Source organism: Manacus vitellinus, unplaced genomic scaffold, assembly GCF_001715985.3.
Source record: "Manacus vitellinus isolate BGI_N305 unplaced genomic scaffold, ASM171598v3 scaffold_36_pilon, whole genome shotgun sequence".
Lineage (NCBI taxonomy): Eukaryota > Metazoa > Chordata > Aves > Passeriformes > Pipridae > Manacus > Manacus vitellinus.
Genome location: NW_021940508.1, coordinates 7,732,805 through 7,745,845, shown reverse-complemented (window position 1 = coordinate 7,745,845; position 13,041 = coordinate 7,732,805). Strand labels below are relative to the sequence as shown.

Below are 13,041 nucleotides of genomic sequence, written 5' to 3'. Positions count from 1 at the left end.
TCAGTCCTGTGGTGTCATTTCATGTACCAGACAGTATTTGCAGAATGTCTGTTGTTAGACTTTATAGAAGGATAGAAATATGATGGGTCATGCAAAAAGCTTCTCCTTGTTGTTTCCTTAGAAAGCCACTAGGTTTTTATTTTTAAGCATTTATTTTAGTGTATCTACTTTGAAGAAGCACGGTGTTTTTGTGCAGTGGTTACAGTTTTAAATGTTACCCTGGCTAAGTTTGAATATAATTTTTAAGAGCAAAAGTGCTAAGAACTGATACACCTCTGCAATGGCATAATATCCGGTTCTTTTTTTCTGTGTAGTTCTGAGAGGGAATTCTGTGGGGCAGACAAGTTACAACTTGGTACCTTGGTGGCTCCCCTGTCTTGAGGAGCATGTTTCTATTAAAATAAGCTGTTAGTAGCATAAAATCAATTGCTTTAGCCTAGTTGTTGAAAACCTAATCTCCAAATGCAGGTTGTGATACAGGAAACCTAATTGAACTATGTTTTCTCATTTAGATCCATGATTTTCCTTGACCAGTCCCAGTTGATGATTGTTTTCACTTTGTCTGTGACAGATTGCTTTAGGCTTTTTCCTTATAACCATTAAATGATTACCTGATTGTCCTAGTAGACCTGTTTCCACTCATTTAAGCTGATGTGGGAGAGCTACATATAGACACACACAAAGTTATGATAGCTCTGCTCACATACCAAAGAGTGTGTAGTAGTGGTGCCCAATGCTTCTGCCTGTGTGTTGTTTTCCAAAATCTCCATGCTGATAACTTACATATCACACCTCTTGGAATCTTAGAGCTCAGGGAAGGAAACTGGAGCCCGCTACAGGATGAGATGTGGCACAACACATAGTGAGTAGCCTGTAGAGGCCCATGAATCCTTGCTGGCTTGTTGCCCTTTAGAATTAGGAATTTATGACTTGGCAATCCAGTGGCAAAGTACTCCTGTTCAGGTATGTGCCATTGTCCTGTCGAGGCTGTCTTAACACTTCTTGTGAATCTGAGGTCTAAGCTGCCTGTGGACTTGACTCCTAGGCTGTGTTCTCTGAACATTTTGTGGTTATTTAAAGATTAAGGCTGTGCAGAATTTTGTCCTTTACAACCAAGCCACTGAGTGGTCAGTACACTGGTAGTGAGTAGCTTACAGATGCCTCTCTGTGCTAACCTGGCTCTGAAGGACCTGATATTAAGTGGAAAAAGCTTGAGGGATCCTGTCCTGTCAGTTACTACAGCAAAACCTGCTGCCGAAGGAAGGTGTTGTCATTGTTGTAACCATTGTATCTGCTTTGGCTGGCAAGGCAGTAGAGTGAAAATACAAACACCTCTTAAACTAGTGGGAGTGAAACTAATATCGAGTGCCTTAGGAATCTTTTAGGGCAGACTGAGTAATACTGTATTGGCCTTCGGATGCATAGTTACTCTTCTGCAATCTTGAATGACATGTGGAACTAGTGGATGGGAGGTAGTTCAGTGGTGCCAGGTTGGGGAATGATTGTCCATCTAGTAACGTGTTACACTTTCCCTTGCTACATCTGTAGTCCTGGGGGAAGAAGGCGGGAGACTTGTGAAACTCATTTTGGGACGATCAGTAGCTCTAAAGCAAAACTAAATGCAGAAAGGAGACAAAATATGGTATTCTAATTCAGGCTGCAGCCAGGTTTTGTGCACAGAGGCAAAATTACCCTCTTGTAGTGTCTGCCAGCTTTGTTAATCTGTAGGCTGGGAAAAGGTGATGACTGTCCATGGTAACTCAGGTAGCTCTTCTTCCTTGGTAACTCACGTTGCTGTTAGAAGTAGCAATTACGATCCTTACAAATTAATTTTTTTCCCCTTCTCTCCTTTCCCCTCCACCCCCATCCAGTATGACTTCTCACTGGAAAAGAAAACAATCGAGTGGGCTGAAGACATCAAAAAAATCCAGGCTGCCCAGAGGGAAGCTGAACGCAAGGCAGAAGAAGCACTAGCTAACTCCAAAGCAACTCCAGAGGACAGCACCAGGATGGGGTTCTCAGAGGGACCTTGCCCTGAAGCCATGCCTCCTCCTATCAACCCCATCCTCGCTAGCCTGCAGCACAATAATATCCTTACTCCCACGCCAGCCAACAGCAGCTCTGTGAAGCAAAAGGTCCTCAGCCCACCTCGTCCAAAAGCAGATTTTAACCCAGCTGATTTTGAACGCGAAGAAGACCCGTTTGACAAACTGGAATTAAAAACTATTGATGATAAGGAGGAATTAAAAAATATTCTTGAAATTCACGTTGGTACTACTGGGCCTATTGTTGCCCAGCTGTTAGATAATACTTTGCCCAAAGGAGGGTCTGAGTCTGTGTTACAAGATGAAGAAGTTCTGGCATCCATAGAAAGGGCCACGTTGGACTTCAAACCCCTTCATAAACCCAATGGCTTTATCACTTTACCACAGCTGGGAAACTGTGAAAAGATGTCCTTGTCTTCCAAAGTGTCCCTTTCTCCTATCACTTCAGTGAGCAATATCAAATCCCTGTCCTTTCCTAAACTTGACTCCGATGAGAGTGATCAAAAGTCATCAAAGCTCACGAGCACTTTCCACAGCACTACCTGTCTCCGCAACGGCACTTTGCTCAGCTCTTTGCAGGCCTGTGCCCAGAGTAAAGGCAGTGAACTGAATGGACTCCACATGGTTGGTGTTTCTGCTCTAAATGAGGACAGTGCCAGGGAGACGTCGACATCACCCTTCTCATCCAGGCTGTCTTCCCTGGCTGCGCCGACTGTTTGTACGGAAGACGAATCATCTCAAAGCACATCGACTACGGTAAATGTGCAGTGGATTGGAGCTGGGGCTGCTGGGGAGAGGTGGAGGTGCAGAGGCAAATCCTCCCTCTGGACTGTCCTGTGGCTTTGGCTATAGCTTCATTTATTAGGAGTGACATGTAGATCCTCTTGGCAAATTGATCAATCCAACAGGCCTTCATGCTGGCAATTCTGAACCTCAGATGATTACTCTGCAGTTTTTCCCAAAAATTTGGTAATTTTAGGCTAACTGTAGTGATTTTTCTTTCAGCTTCTCAGCTCTCATTTGTTGTTGATAGTTGCACACCTTTGAACTAAGTATATAAGGCATCTTTTGTGTATGGTCCTGCCTTTTGTCCTATCCGGCTGACATGTATCAGATTCTGAAGTGCTGTTAGGCTTTGAGTCAGATCTCTTCCAGATTTCTTCCTCGGTTTGCTTTTTTTATTTGCTGGAAAAAAAGGGAAATGCAGACTTCTCAAGGAATAGCAGTAATAACAAATTGAAAAACACAGATGTGCTGTGTCATTCAGGGAAGAAAAAAGTGCTTGTGGTTGACCTGCATTGAAATAAGTGTATTTTTTTATTTTTAATTTGCTTCCTGAGATCCTTTTAAAATTCAGTCTTCGAAAGGAAGACAGTTATGGTGGTTTGAAATCTGGTATCCACCCTCCCTCGTGAAGGAGGGTGGAAGGGTTGCTTGGTGGAGACCAAAACCAGTCTTGAAGATCATCTTGTATTTTTAACATCACCGTTGGTTGCTGCCCAGCTCTGAGACAGGAGATCGAATCTTCATTTCCTCAGTCTTGTTGCAAGTTCTAAAGTGACCCTGAGGACACTAGCTTCACACCAGCTGTTGTTTTTGTCTCTTTGTGAATAAGAGCAGAGATTAGAGTAAGTTTGTGGACTTTTTTTTGTAAAGAACCTCAGATCTGGACATGAAGGCTAGTGAAAACTGTGTAGTCAAACCCTCTATCTGGTTCTAAAATAATCTGCATTTTTTTTCTGTCCAGTATCAGCAGTGGTTCTGTGGTTTTACTGGCACACTGTAGGTTTTTGTGATACCATATGCTCTGTAACAAATGATGCTGCTCCTCTCCTGTTGTTCTCCCACCTCTTTTCAGGCTTAGGTGAATGCACTAACAATTGTGAAATACAGTATTCTGGGAAATGGTGTGTTTGTCACCGGAACAACTGTTTATTGGTGACCAGAACAAATTTAATACTGTGAACTTTGGCAGGAGGAGCACTGTGCTGGGCACCTGCTCACTGCTGCAAGTCACAGGGGTGAGAGGTGATTGTGTGGTCGTGGGTAGCTCAGAGGTGAAACCTCAGTTACAAAACACGTAGCATCTCGGGGGGACTAAGATGAAAAATCACAACTAGATAGATGGAAATTAAGATGGCCAGATTTTCCCTCTTAACTATTCAAAATCTCTCTGCTGGATTAAAATTTGTTAAAGACCAAGAGGGAAGGTGTATCCTCAAGAATGCTGCAAGGGAAGATTGAAACTGACAAAGAAAGAGACTTGGTAGTAGAAGTAATAAAGGTCTTAATTTGAAACTATTTCTCCTTTGGAAGCAGCAAATCAAGAAAGAGGTATGCTGACAGAACTAGTTCTTTCTGTTTGAATTCCAAGACTTCAGGTTATACTTGTTTCATGTTTCCACAGGAAAGTCCCAGTGACTGGAAAATGACAACTGAGAGGCAAGAAATTGAAGTAAATGCAACAAAAGAATTTAAGTAAATGTAACAGAAGTCCTCAGAGTAGGAAAACAACAGAAGGAAGTCAGAGTCAAATGTAGAATAAACCTGTCCTTTTTCACAGAATCATTATAGTAGTTTGGGTTGGAAGGGACCTTAAAGGTCGTCTCATTCCAGTCCTCTGCCATGGGCAGGGACACCTAGACCAGGTTGCTCAAAGCCCCATCCAACCTGGCCTTGAGCACTCCCAAGGATGGGACATCCACAACTTCTCTGGGCAGCCTGTCACAGGGCCTCACCAACCTCACAGGGAAGAATTTCTTCCCAATATCCCATTTAACCCTCCTCTGTGTCAGTTTAAAGCCATTCCCCTTTTCCTGTCACTACACGCTCTTGTCCAAAGTCCCTCTCCTTGGAGGGAGGGACTTGGAGCCCCTTTAGGTACTGGGAGGTGCTCTAAGGTCACCCCAGAGCCTTCTCCAGGCTGAACAAACCCAGCTCTCTCAGCCTGTCTCCATAGCAGAGGTACTCCAGCCCTTTGAGCATCTCTGTGGCCCCAGCCTTTTAGGAAGCCTTGGGACAATTGTGTGTCCACAGTGATTTTATAATTTTTTTCCTCATGAGACTAGAAATTGTAACTTTGAATTTGCAGTTACCAGTGGAGTTTTTGCTTTACCAGTGAATAGGATGTTGGAAATTTTGGATGGAAACAAATCTGTGGTTTCTCCATTTCTCTGAGGCTGCACAGGTTCTGTGATGGTCCCCTCTCCTCACTTTTTGGTATGATTTTCAGAGCTTTGGCAGAAGGAGAAAAGACTAGTGAAGACAACAGTTTGAAATTAAACTCAAGTAGATTGAGGAACAGGAGTTGATTTTCCCAGACTCTTGAATCTCTGGTGTCAGAAGCAGTTTTGGTTCTCCTGGCTACAGCATCAATAACAAAGCATCATCCTTCATTCAGACAACCAGCTGCATTTCAGGGCTTCTCCAGACCCACATTTCACCGTATCCCATATCCTAGTGCTTTTTGCCCTGGGTATTCAGTGAATATGATGTCTTAGACTTTGTCTTATAGAAGAAAAATTCTTACCCTTGAGATTAAAATGGTCAGAAATGGAGAAGAAAACCTTGGTGGTGGTTTGGCATCTTTTTGCAAATAAATGGAATTTGTCAAAATCTTGGTAGATTTTGTCAGAACTGGTTTTCTGTATAGGCCTTTTTGTTGTTCATTTTGGGCCCAAGGAAGGCCTTTCTGAAGGATGTGGACAAGCTTTCAAGCAATCTGTGTTGGCATAACTGTTAAGAAATGCAAAAAGCTGTGGTTTTTGGTCCACAGTGATTTCCTGCAGTCTGTTCTAATTCTGTTTAAAATGCAGGAGTTCTAGATGTGTGAACTGAAATGTACAGACTTGGTGGGGCCAAGGCCTCACTTTGCACAGCTCTTATCTTGGGCAAAATCCTTTAAAGTGATGGGTTGGTTCTGCCCTCTGGCAACCTGGTTTTGTGGAAAGGGAGCAGAAGGAACGTGACCCAGCCTTGCTGCTGTATCGGGAACGGGTCTGAGTGCTGAGCAGAAAAATCACATGCTCTTTTTAGCCAGTGTGCCACGTTGTTCCTATGCTGCTGTGGAATTCAGTGCTTTGGGAGTAGAAAAGAGGTGTATTTTTCTCTTACCCCTTCTCATGTTCAATAAGTCAAGAGAAGTCTCTAGGCAACAGTTTCAAAAGTACCACTGTTACTCAGGCTGTGCAGCGCTTGGTCAGGAGCTGAACTGGAGCCAGCGAGTTTCGCTGAGCTGTGTGAACACACAGCTGTTACAGTGACAGAATAAACAAGCTTACAATTATTATGAGAGTACACACATCCTGCTTGGAGTATAATCCGTTTGTAGAGTGCTGAGAGAAGAAATCCTCATGATGGCTATTCTGTAGCTACACACATATAGGTGGCTATTCTGTAGCTATTTCTGCATGTGAGATGTGTGATGTCCACTTCTCATATGCAGAAGTGTGATCAGACCTTGAGCCTCCATGGTGTGGTGGAGTATTCTGTAAAACCCTCCTTCCCCAGCTATGGCAAATTCTGCTCACTGGTGCATAATGTTTATGGTTGTTTTATTTGTGTGTTGTCCAGCAGGTACACCCAGACTACAAGGAAACAGAAATCCCTGTGGTAAGTTTCCAAATACCTTGCACTGGATCATGTTTATGATAATCTCCAGACCTAGTGTTCCTGTGAGTACAGGAAAATCATAGGTGGTGAGTAAACCTGTGGTGAGGGAAGCAATCTCTGTGCTTCCTCTGAGGTGTGGGGTTTGGCTGTATCATGACCTTCACTGTTGCAGGGGCTGGGTGTTCAAAGGTTTTGGTCACACCAGTAGGAGGGGGTTTATTGTGAAGAATCTGGGTTGTTGATTGCTGTTTTGGGCGTTAAAAGAGTGTGGTGGGAATCAGACATTGTGCACCGCTCTGTTTCATCCTCACAGCGTGTAACTTCCCAAGGGCAGTCTAGAAACCCTCTTGTATTAATTACATGGGGTATCCTGGTTCTGCATTAGCCAGGAACAGGATGTGGGGATGCAGGAGATGACCATCACCTCAGCCTCTGTGTTTTCCCCTTCAGGTAACACACCAAAACTTCCCAGTGTCTAAAGTGCCCAGCAGCAGCAGCTGCACGATGGAGCTGCAGCAGGGTCTCTCCCCCAGTGAGAGGCAGTGCGTGGAGACCGTGGTCAACATGGGGTACTCGCCAGAGAACGTCCTGAGAGCCATGAAGAAGAAGGGACAGAATATAGACCAGGTAAGAGCTTGTGCAGTACAAAGAAAGGCTTCGTTGGACACTGGTTCTGCTGAGGAGCAATCCTGGGTTTGCAAGATGGATGGGGGGGAAAACTTCTTCTAACAGCCTATAGTGACTGCCATCAGCTGCTGGAGGAGTTGTCACCTGGCAGTGGAGGCTCCCAAAAACAAAGAGAAGATGGCTTGTGCTTGTTCCTGATGAGAGACTACTCGAGCTGGCCACATCTGTGGGTGCTGTGGTTGGAGCCGTGCTGAGCGTGGGATGGGCCTTGGCTCTGTGTGCAGCCGGGAGAGGAGCTGGGTCTTCCCAGAAGCCACAAACCCATCCAAAGGAAGCTCAGCATGGCTCTGCACCATGCTTAGTGCCACATGGCAGAAATACAGCCAGCTTCCCTTGTTCTGAGCACGAGGGCTTACGATGCTGACGTCTCTCCTTGTAGAGAGATCGGCCCCTGCAGGCCTGAGACAGCCCTGAAAGGCTCCTGCAAGGCCCCACTGACCGACTTTAGTGTGCACCCTGGTGCTGGTGCTTTTTGCCTTGTGTGTGTTGCCTCAAATGACTGCTAAAACCAGGTCACTGAGCTTAAATCACTGCAGGGTGGAGGGTGGCTGTGGGTCTTGGATCCACTTCAAACACTTTTAAGTGGGGAGAGCACGGCCAGACTCTGTGCTGGCCCTGGGCAGGCTCTGTGCCACACAGGACTGTGCCTGTGCAGGAGGGTCCCAGGGGCTCTGGCTTGCTGGGCTGATCTCCTGCCCACTTCCTACACATTGAGAGTGGCTTAAGCTCTGCACTGGAGTGAACTGTGGTATCAAATGGAAAAAAGTGTCCCTTAGGAGGGCGGTTTTAAATCCTGCTGTACTTGCAGGCCGTGTTCTTTTGCACACCTCGCACTGCCCACCTGACCCTTCCCTGTACCTCTCAAAGCTGAGGATGGGTAAGAAATGTGTCAGTGGTTTCTGTGCATGTGAGCTGGGATTTGCAGCTCACTCACCGGGGTGCTGAGTTGATATTCAAAGGCTGACTGCTTTCAGATTGCATCAGCTCTTGTCGCTGTCTGAGAGGAAGCTGAAAGCTGACATGTCTTGACTGCTGGACCTATAGTTTCATTTTTAAAATGTGTAGTATAAAAAGCACACTTTGGCCTTCTGCTGCGCCGTAAGGCACAGAGGGCTGAAGGTACACTTCAGAGGGTGCTCTGACTGGCGTGGAAGATGTTCAGAGCTGGCTGGAGAGCACAGGAGGACAGAAGGGCTTGTCTGCTTTCTCTGCGCTCTTGTATAAAAAGAGTGTCTCAACTCTGCTAAGAAGGACTTTGTCTCTGAAGTGCCGGGTTGGAGTCATGCTCAGCCCCTCTGCACAAAGGTGCCATTCAACCACGCGCTGCCAACGCCACAATGCAAACTTGGTTTCTTTTCTTCATTCCTTACAGGTGCTGGATTACCTGTTTGCACATGGACAGCTTTGTGAGAAGGGCTTTGACCCACTTCTTGTTGAAGCAGCTTTGGAAATGCACCAGTGTTCAGAGGAGAAGGTGAGGGTGCAGTGGGTGCAGGAACAGAGAATGTGCCATGACAGGGAATTCCAATAGCAGTTTCTCTGGCTGATGTAATTCTGGCTTTCATGGTAATGCTGCTTTTTTTCCAAAACTGACTGCCAAAGGGCATCTTTGTGTTGATAAAGCTAGAATTTGTTAAAGCATTAGAATTCTTCTGCGTTGTTCTGTTACTCACTTTGCAAGCATTTTTATGAGGACAGGATTTTTTTGAAACCTTGCTTATTGTGGTCATAATGTTTTGAATGCCCAGAGTTCTCTTGTGGGCAGGGTGCTTGGTACATAGAGAGTTAACTTCAGCAGCAGCAAATTGTCTTTCAAACCCTGCCAGCCTGCCCTGGCCATGGATTTTCTCCCTTGTATGAATGCATCTGCCTGGCTGCTCAGCAAATTGGTTTAGGGCTCACTCTAGAAGAAGCTGGAAAATGAGTTTTGGTTCTGGTTCATTGTCTGGCTGCTTTACCAGCACCAAAGGTACAACAGGGGCAGGTAGCCAGGGCAGAGGACAGCAGGATCTTTTAAGTCTGCCAGCCTGTTGTGTGCCAGGTTATTACATGAAGTCTTTAAAGGTGCAACCCAACCCCCACCCCAGACATACGTATGCCTTCCTGCCTTTCTTGAACTAGTGATGAGCTTGCAAACAGAGGAACAGCAGTGTGAAGGTGGGAAGGAACTGAGTTCAGGAACACATTTGCTACTTGCTCAACCCCAAAATTGGAAATGGTTAATCTCCTGATTGTCCATTTCAACCTGCTTGCTTGTTGGGGATTTCTCTTTCCCCTGGAGTGGAGCAGAGGCACTGTAAATGGCAGAGGGTTCATAAAAATGATCAGCTGACTTGCTTCTTGCCACTTTATTTTTTCAAAGCTCAGGGAGGATTTGCAGTTGACGTTGGTAGTATTGTATGTGCACAGTGGGGTTTGTGCTAATCCCCCAAGTTTGCCCTAGATCTGAGAAGCCAGTTGACAGCAAGGGCTACTGTGCTGTTCCCAAAGTCAAAGTAACTTTAAAAAAAAATCAGATGCAGCAGCAGCTGCTGGATGGGGGAGCTGGGTCCCATTAATCAGCACTTTTGGGAGCCCAGATTGGGCCAGGCTGATAAATTTCCTCCTGGGAGAGAGACAACCACATAGGCTAGGCTTTGGTGCCCCTGTTGAAGAGGATTTTGGAAATGAAGGACAAGAAACAGAGGGCACTGAAGGTGAGGTCCCGTGGCCTCCTGCACCCAGAGCTCTGCTGTGAGCAGAGTTTCCCCAAAGAGAGCCAGAATAGGCTGTGCCTGGGGAGGAGGAATCTGCAGCCATGGCATGCCCAGTTGCTGAAGACAAGCTCTGTGCTAGACCTCCACCAAGCACTGATCCACTTGTCTCTTGCAAATAATGGGCTTGTCTGTCTTTCAGATCACAGAACTTCTCCAGCTAATGAGTCAATTTAAAGAAATGGGCTTTGAACTAAAAGACATTAAGGAGGTCTTATTATTACATAAGGACCGACACAACGCTTTGGAAGATCTAATGGCCCGTGCAGGAGCCAGCTGAAAACACATTCCTGGATTCTCGGCGTGCAATGGAGCAGGACCAGCCCCGCCACCTTCACACCCAGTGTGACTTGCTCTCAGCGGGAAGGAGTCCAGCTTTTTCCATACAAGGGAGAGTGACTGAGCAAGCCTGCCCACGTGCATCACTCCAGCATTTCTCTTTCCACTGAGGGCCAACTTTCTTTCTTAAATTAAAGTTTTAAAGTGTCCTTTCCTAAGTTTCCTTTTTCCAGCTTGGCCATGGAGAGTTCAGACTGCCCAGCCTCTACTGGAATTGTACATAGGTAGAGATGGAGTGGTTCCCCCCTCACTGTTGCACTGGAGTTGGACAGAAGAATATTAAGTTGGTTCTGAAACTAGAATGCTTTGGTTCTTTGAAGCTGCTTTTATGGTGTCTTGTCTGCTTGTCCTGAATTACTTGACTGTGTCACAGTCCAGATTAACTGGTTAAAGTTGACCTTTAGTGCAATGGAGTTTTATTTTTTGGTTGAAAGCTAGTCTGTAACTTAGTAAAACACTGGTTCAGAAATTGTCACTATGCATAAAGACAGAACCTTGTTTAGTCCTCTTGGATTTTGTTTTTTACCCATGCATCCAACACTTCTGCCAGACATGGGTGTCCAATGCTCAGTGGTGTGTAAGTTCCCTTGAAGCAGGTAAGCTGTGAACTCTACCTGGACCTGCAACTTGTGTTGGTTCTTGTACGTGAAGGCAGAGAGCTGGGGCTCAGTATTCTTAATCCCCCAGGCTTGTAGGATATTTAAGACAATGCCCTGCTAGGAAATCAGTTATCTTTTTGTTTTAAATAATACTCAGTGTGATGCAGGAGGTTTCTTTCAAGCACCTTCTTTAAAACAAATATACTCACTGCATTAGTTCCATTTTTCACACTGCTATAGAATTACATAATAACATCTAGTACTACCAATCAGGTTTGGGGTTGTTTTTGATAGTTCAAAATATTATGTTGTACATTGTTCGAGTTCTAAATACATAAAATATCAGCAGTCTTGAGGAATCTCTGATTTGCTAAATATTTTGATTCTGCAGAAGAACAACTAATAAAACCCTCCAATATAACTCCCAGTGTCATGGTTCCCATCTCTCACGCTCTTTGGCTTCAGCAAAGAACTTGCTGGGTCCTGCTCCTGTGGGCACATGTGAACACTTGGGCAGAACATCCCGATGTCTTGGGGCCGTGGCTGCAGTGGTGGAGTGTGCTGGGCTTCTCTGGGGCTTATTTTTGCTTTGTGACAAAAACCGAGCTTAGGGATCCAAACTCACATTAGAGCTGGAGCTTTGGACTTCCACAGGCAAGAACAGCCCAGTCATTGCCTTGGTGTAGGTTTTTCAGTAGGAGGTTTTAGCTCATCAGGACTCTGAAGGGGGTGGCATTTATCTCCGTGGTGTTTGTTTAACTTTCTGTGACCAGAACATCTAATTTGAGCCCAGTGTGAACTCCTGGAATTCTCTGTGAGGTGCCCAAGTACATTAATTACATACCTTTACTTAAAATGCTGCCAAGGAGGGATGTAGCTGGCAAGTATCCAGGAGATGTGGAGAGGGGATGAGGAGGAGGACCAGGGCAGATTGCCCTGCATGTATCCCATGGTGTTGAACGTCACCATCTTCTAGTGGTGGGACTGAAATTAAAACTTGTCTGAGAAGGATGTGCAGCAGCTGATGAGAAATGTGACAGTTTGAAATGAGACAATAGGGTTCCTGATTAATTGGAAAACATGGCAAACAAAACTGAAACTGCTTTACCATCACTGCCAGGAGCAGTCGCTGGTATTGCTTGTATGGCTTTCTCAACAAATCCCCATCTGGTACCAGACAGTCCTGAAGAGGCAAGAAGTCTTGCCAGTGAAACAACAACTGTTTAGACCAAACCTCTGAATAAAATAATCTCTTTGGTTCTGTTAGTGTGTGTTGTTTTTTCACATTTTCCCTGTGGGGGCTGGTTCTTAACCCCACTACTCTCTCTGCGTATGGAGGCTGTTGTAGAGGTGAGAGCAGGGAGGGGAAGGTGGTCTCCTCATTCCAGGGAGCCAGACCCACCTGACTCTTCCCTTGTGATGTTGCTCGTGTTTTGGCAGTGAGGTTTCCAGACTTACATCACTGGGTGGCTGAAGGCATGAAGTGTATTCCTGGGGTGGCATCTTGGAGAAGAAAAGACCACGCAGTGTGGGGATTAACCTCGTGTCTTAAAGGAGGGGAAGGAATGTGTAACGAGAGACAATGTGATGAGACTTCAGTGTTCTGGGTGCTTACTCAGTACTTTTCTCTTCTGTCAAGGCACAGCTCAGCACAGATGTGGAGAGGTCCTGCTGGCTGGAGCAATGCTGGGCTCTCCCCTGCTGCTGGCTGGTGGGCGGATTGGCTGCACCCCTGGTCACACTGGAGACCTCAGGGCTTTTCCTTGGGTTCTCAGGTCGGATTGATTTATGTACCTGGCACTTGTCACTGCTGTAACTTTGTCGGGGTGGGCACTGAGGGCTGGGCTCCTGGTGGGAGGGCTTGTGAGGAGAAGGGTAGAGGCAAAGCCAAAATTACTGGCTGGGGGTGTGGGAGCAGAGGTGTCGCTGTGGTCACTGTTCAGTGTTTTGAGGGTGAGTTCTTTATGGGATCCTGCAGTTGGGCAGGGGGAGCAGCAGATGCCCCCA

The 13,041-nt window shown here is 45.8% G+C and overlaps 1 protein-coding gene across 3 annotated transcripts in view; it reads left to right on the top strand.

Moving 5' to 3' along the window:
* UBAP1 (ubiquitin associated protein 1) overlaps window positions 1-12,300 on the top strand; it is a 34,059-nt gene extending 21,759 nt beyond the window's left edge. The window contains exons 4-9 of one of the 3 annotated variants that reach the window (XM_029961547.1): window positions 1,872-2,801; window positions 4,453-4,500; window positions 6,618-6,656; window positions 7,107-7,283; window positions 8,716-8,817; window positions 10,239-12,300. In XM_029961547.1, the coding sequence (XP_029817407.1) occupies window positions 1,872-2,801; window positions 4,453-4,500; window positions 6,618-6,656; window positions 7,107-7,283; window positions 8,716-8,817; window positions 10,239-10,376 (1,434 nt within the window). In that variant the 3' untranslated portion in view covers window positions 10,377-12,300. The remainder of the gene's footprint in view (window positions 1-1,871; window positions 2,802-4,452; window positions 4,501-6,617; window positions 6,657-7,106; window positions 7,284-8,715; window positions 8,818-10,238) is intronic. The other 2 variants (XM_029961546.1, XM_029961545.1) reach the window with 2 other exon arrangements.
* Window positions 12,301-13,041: the final 741 nt, after the last annotated feature.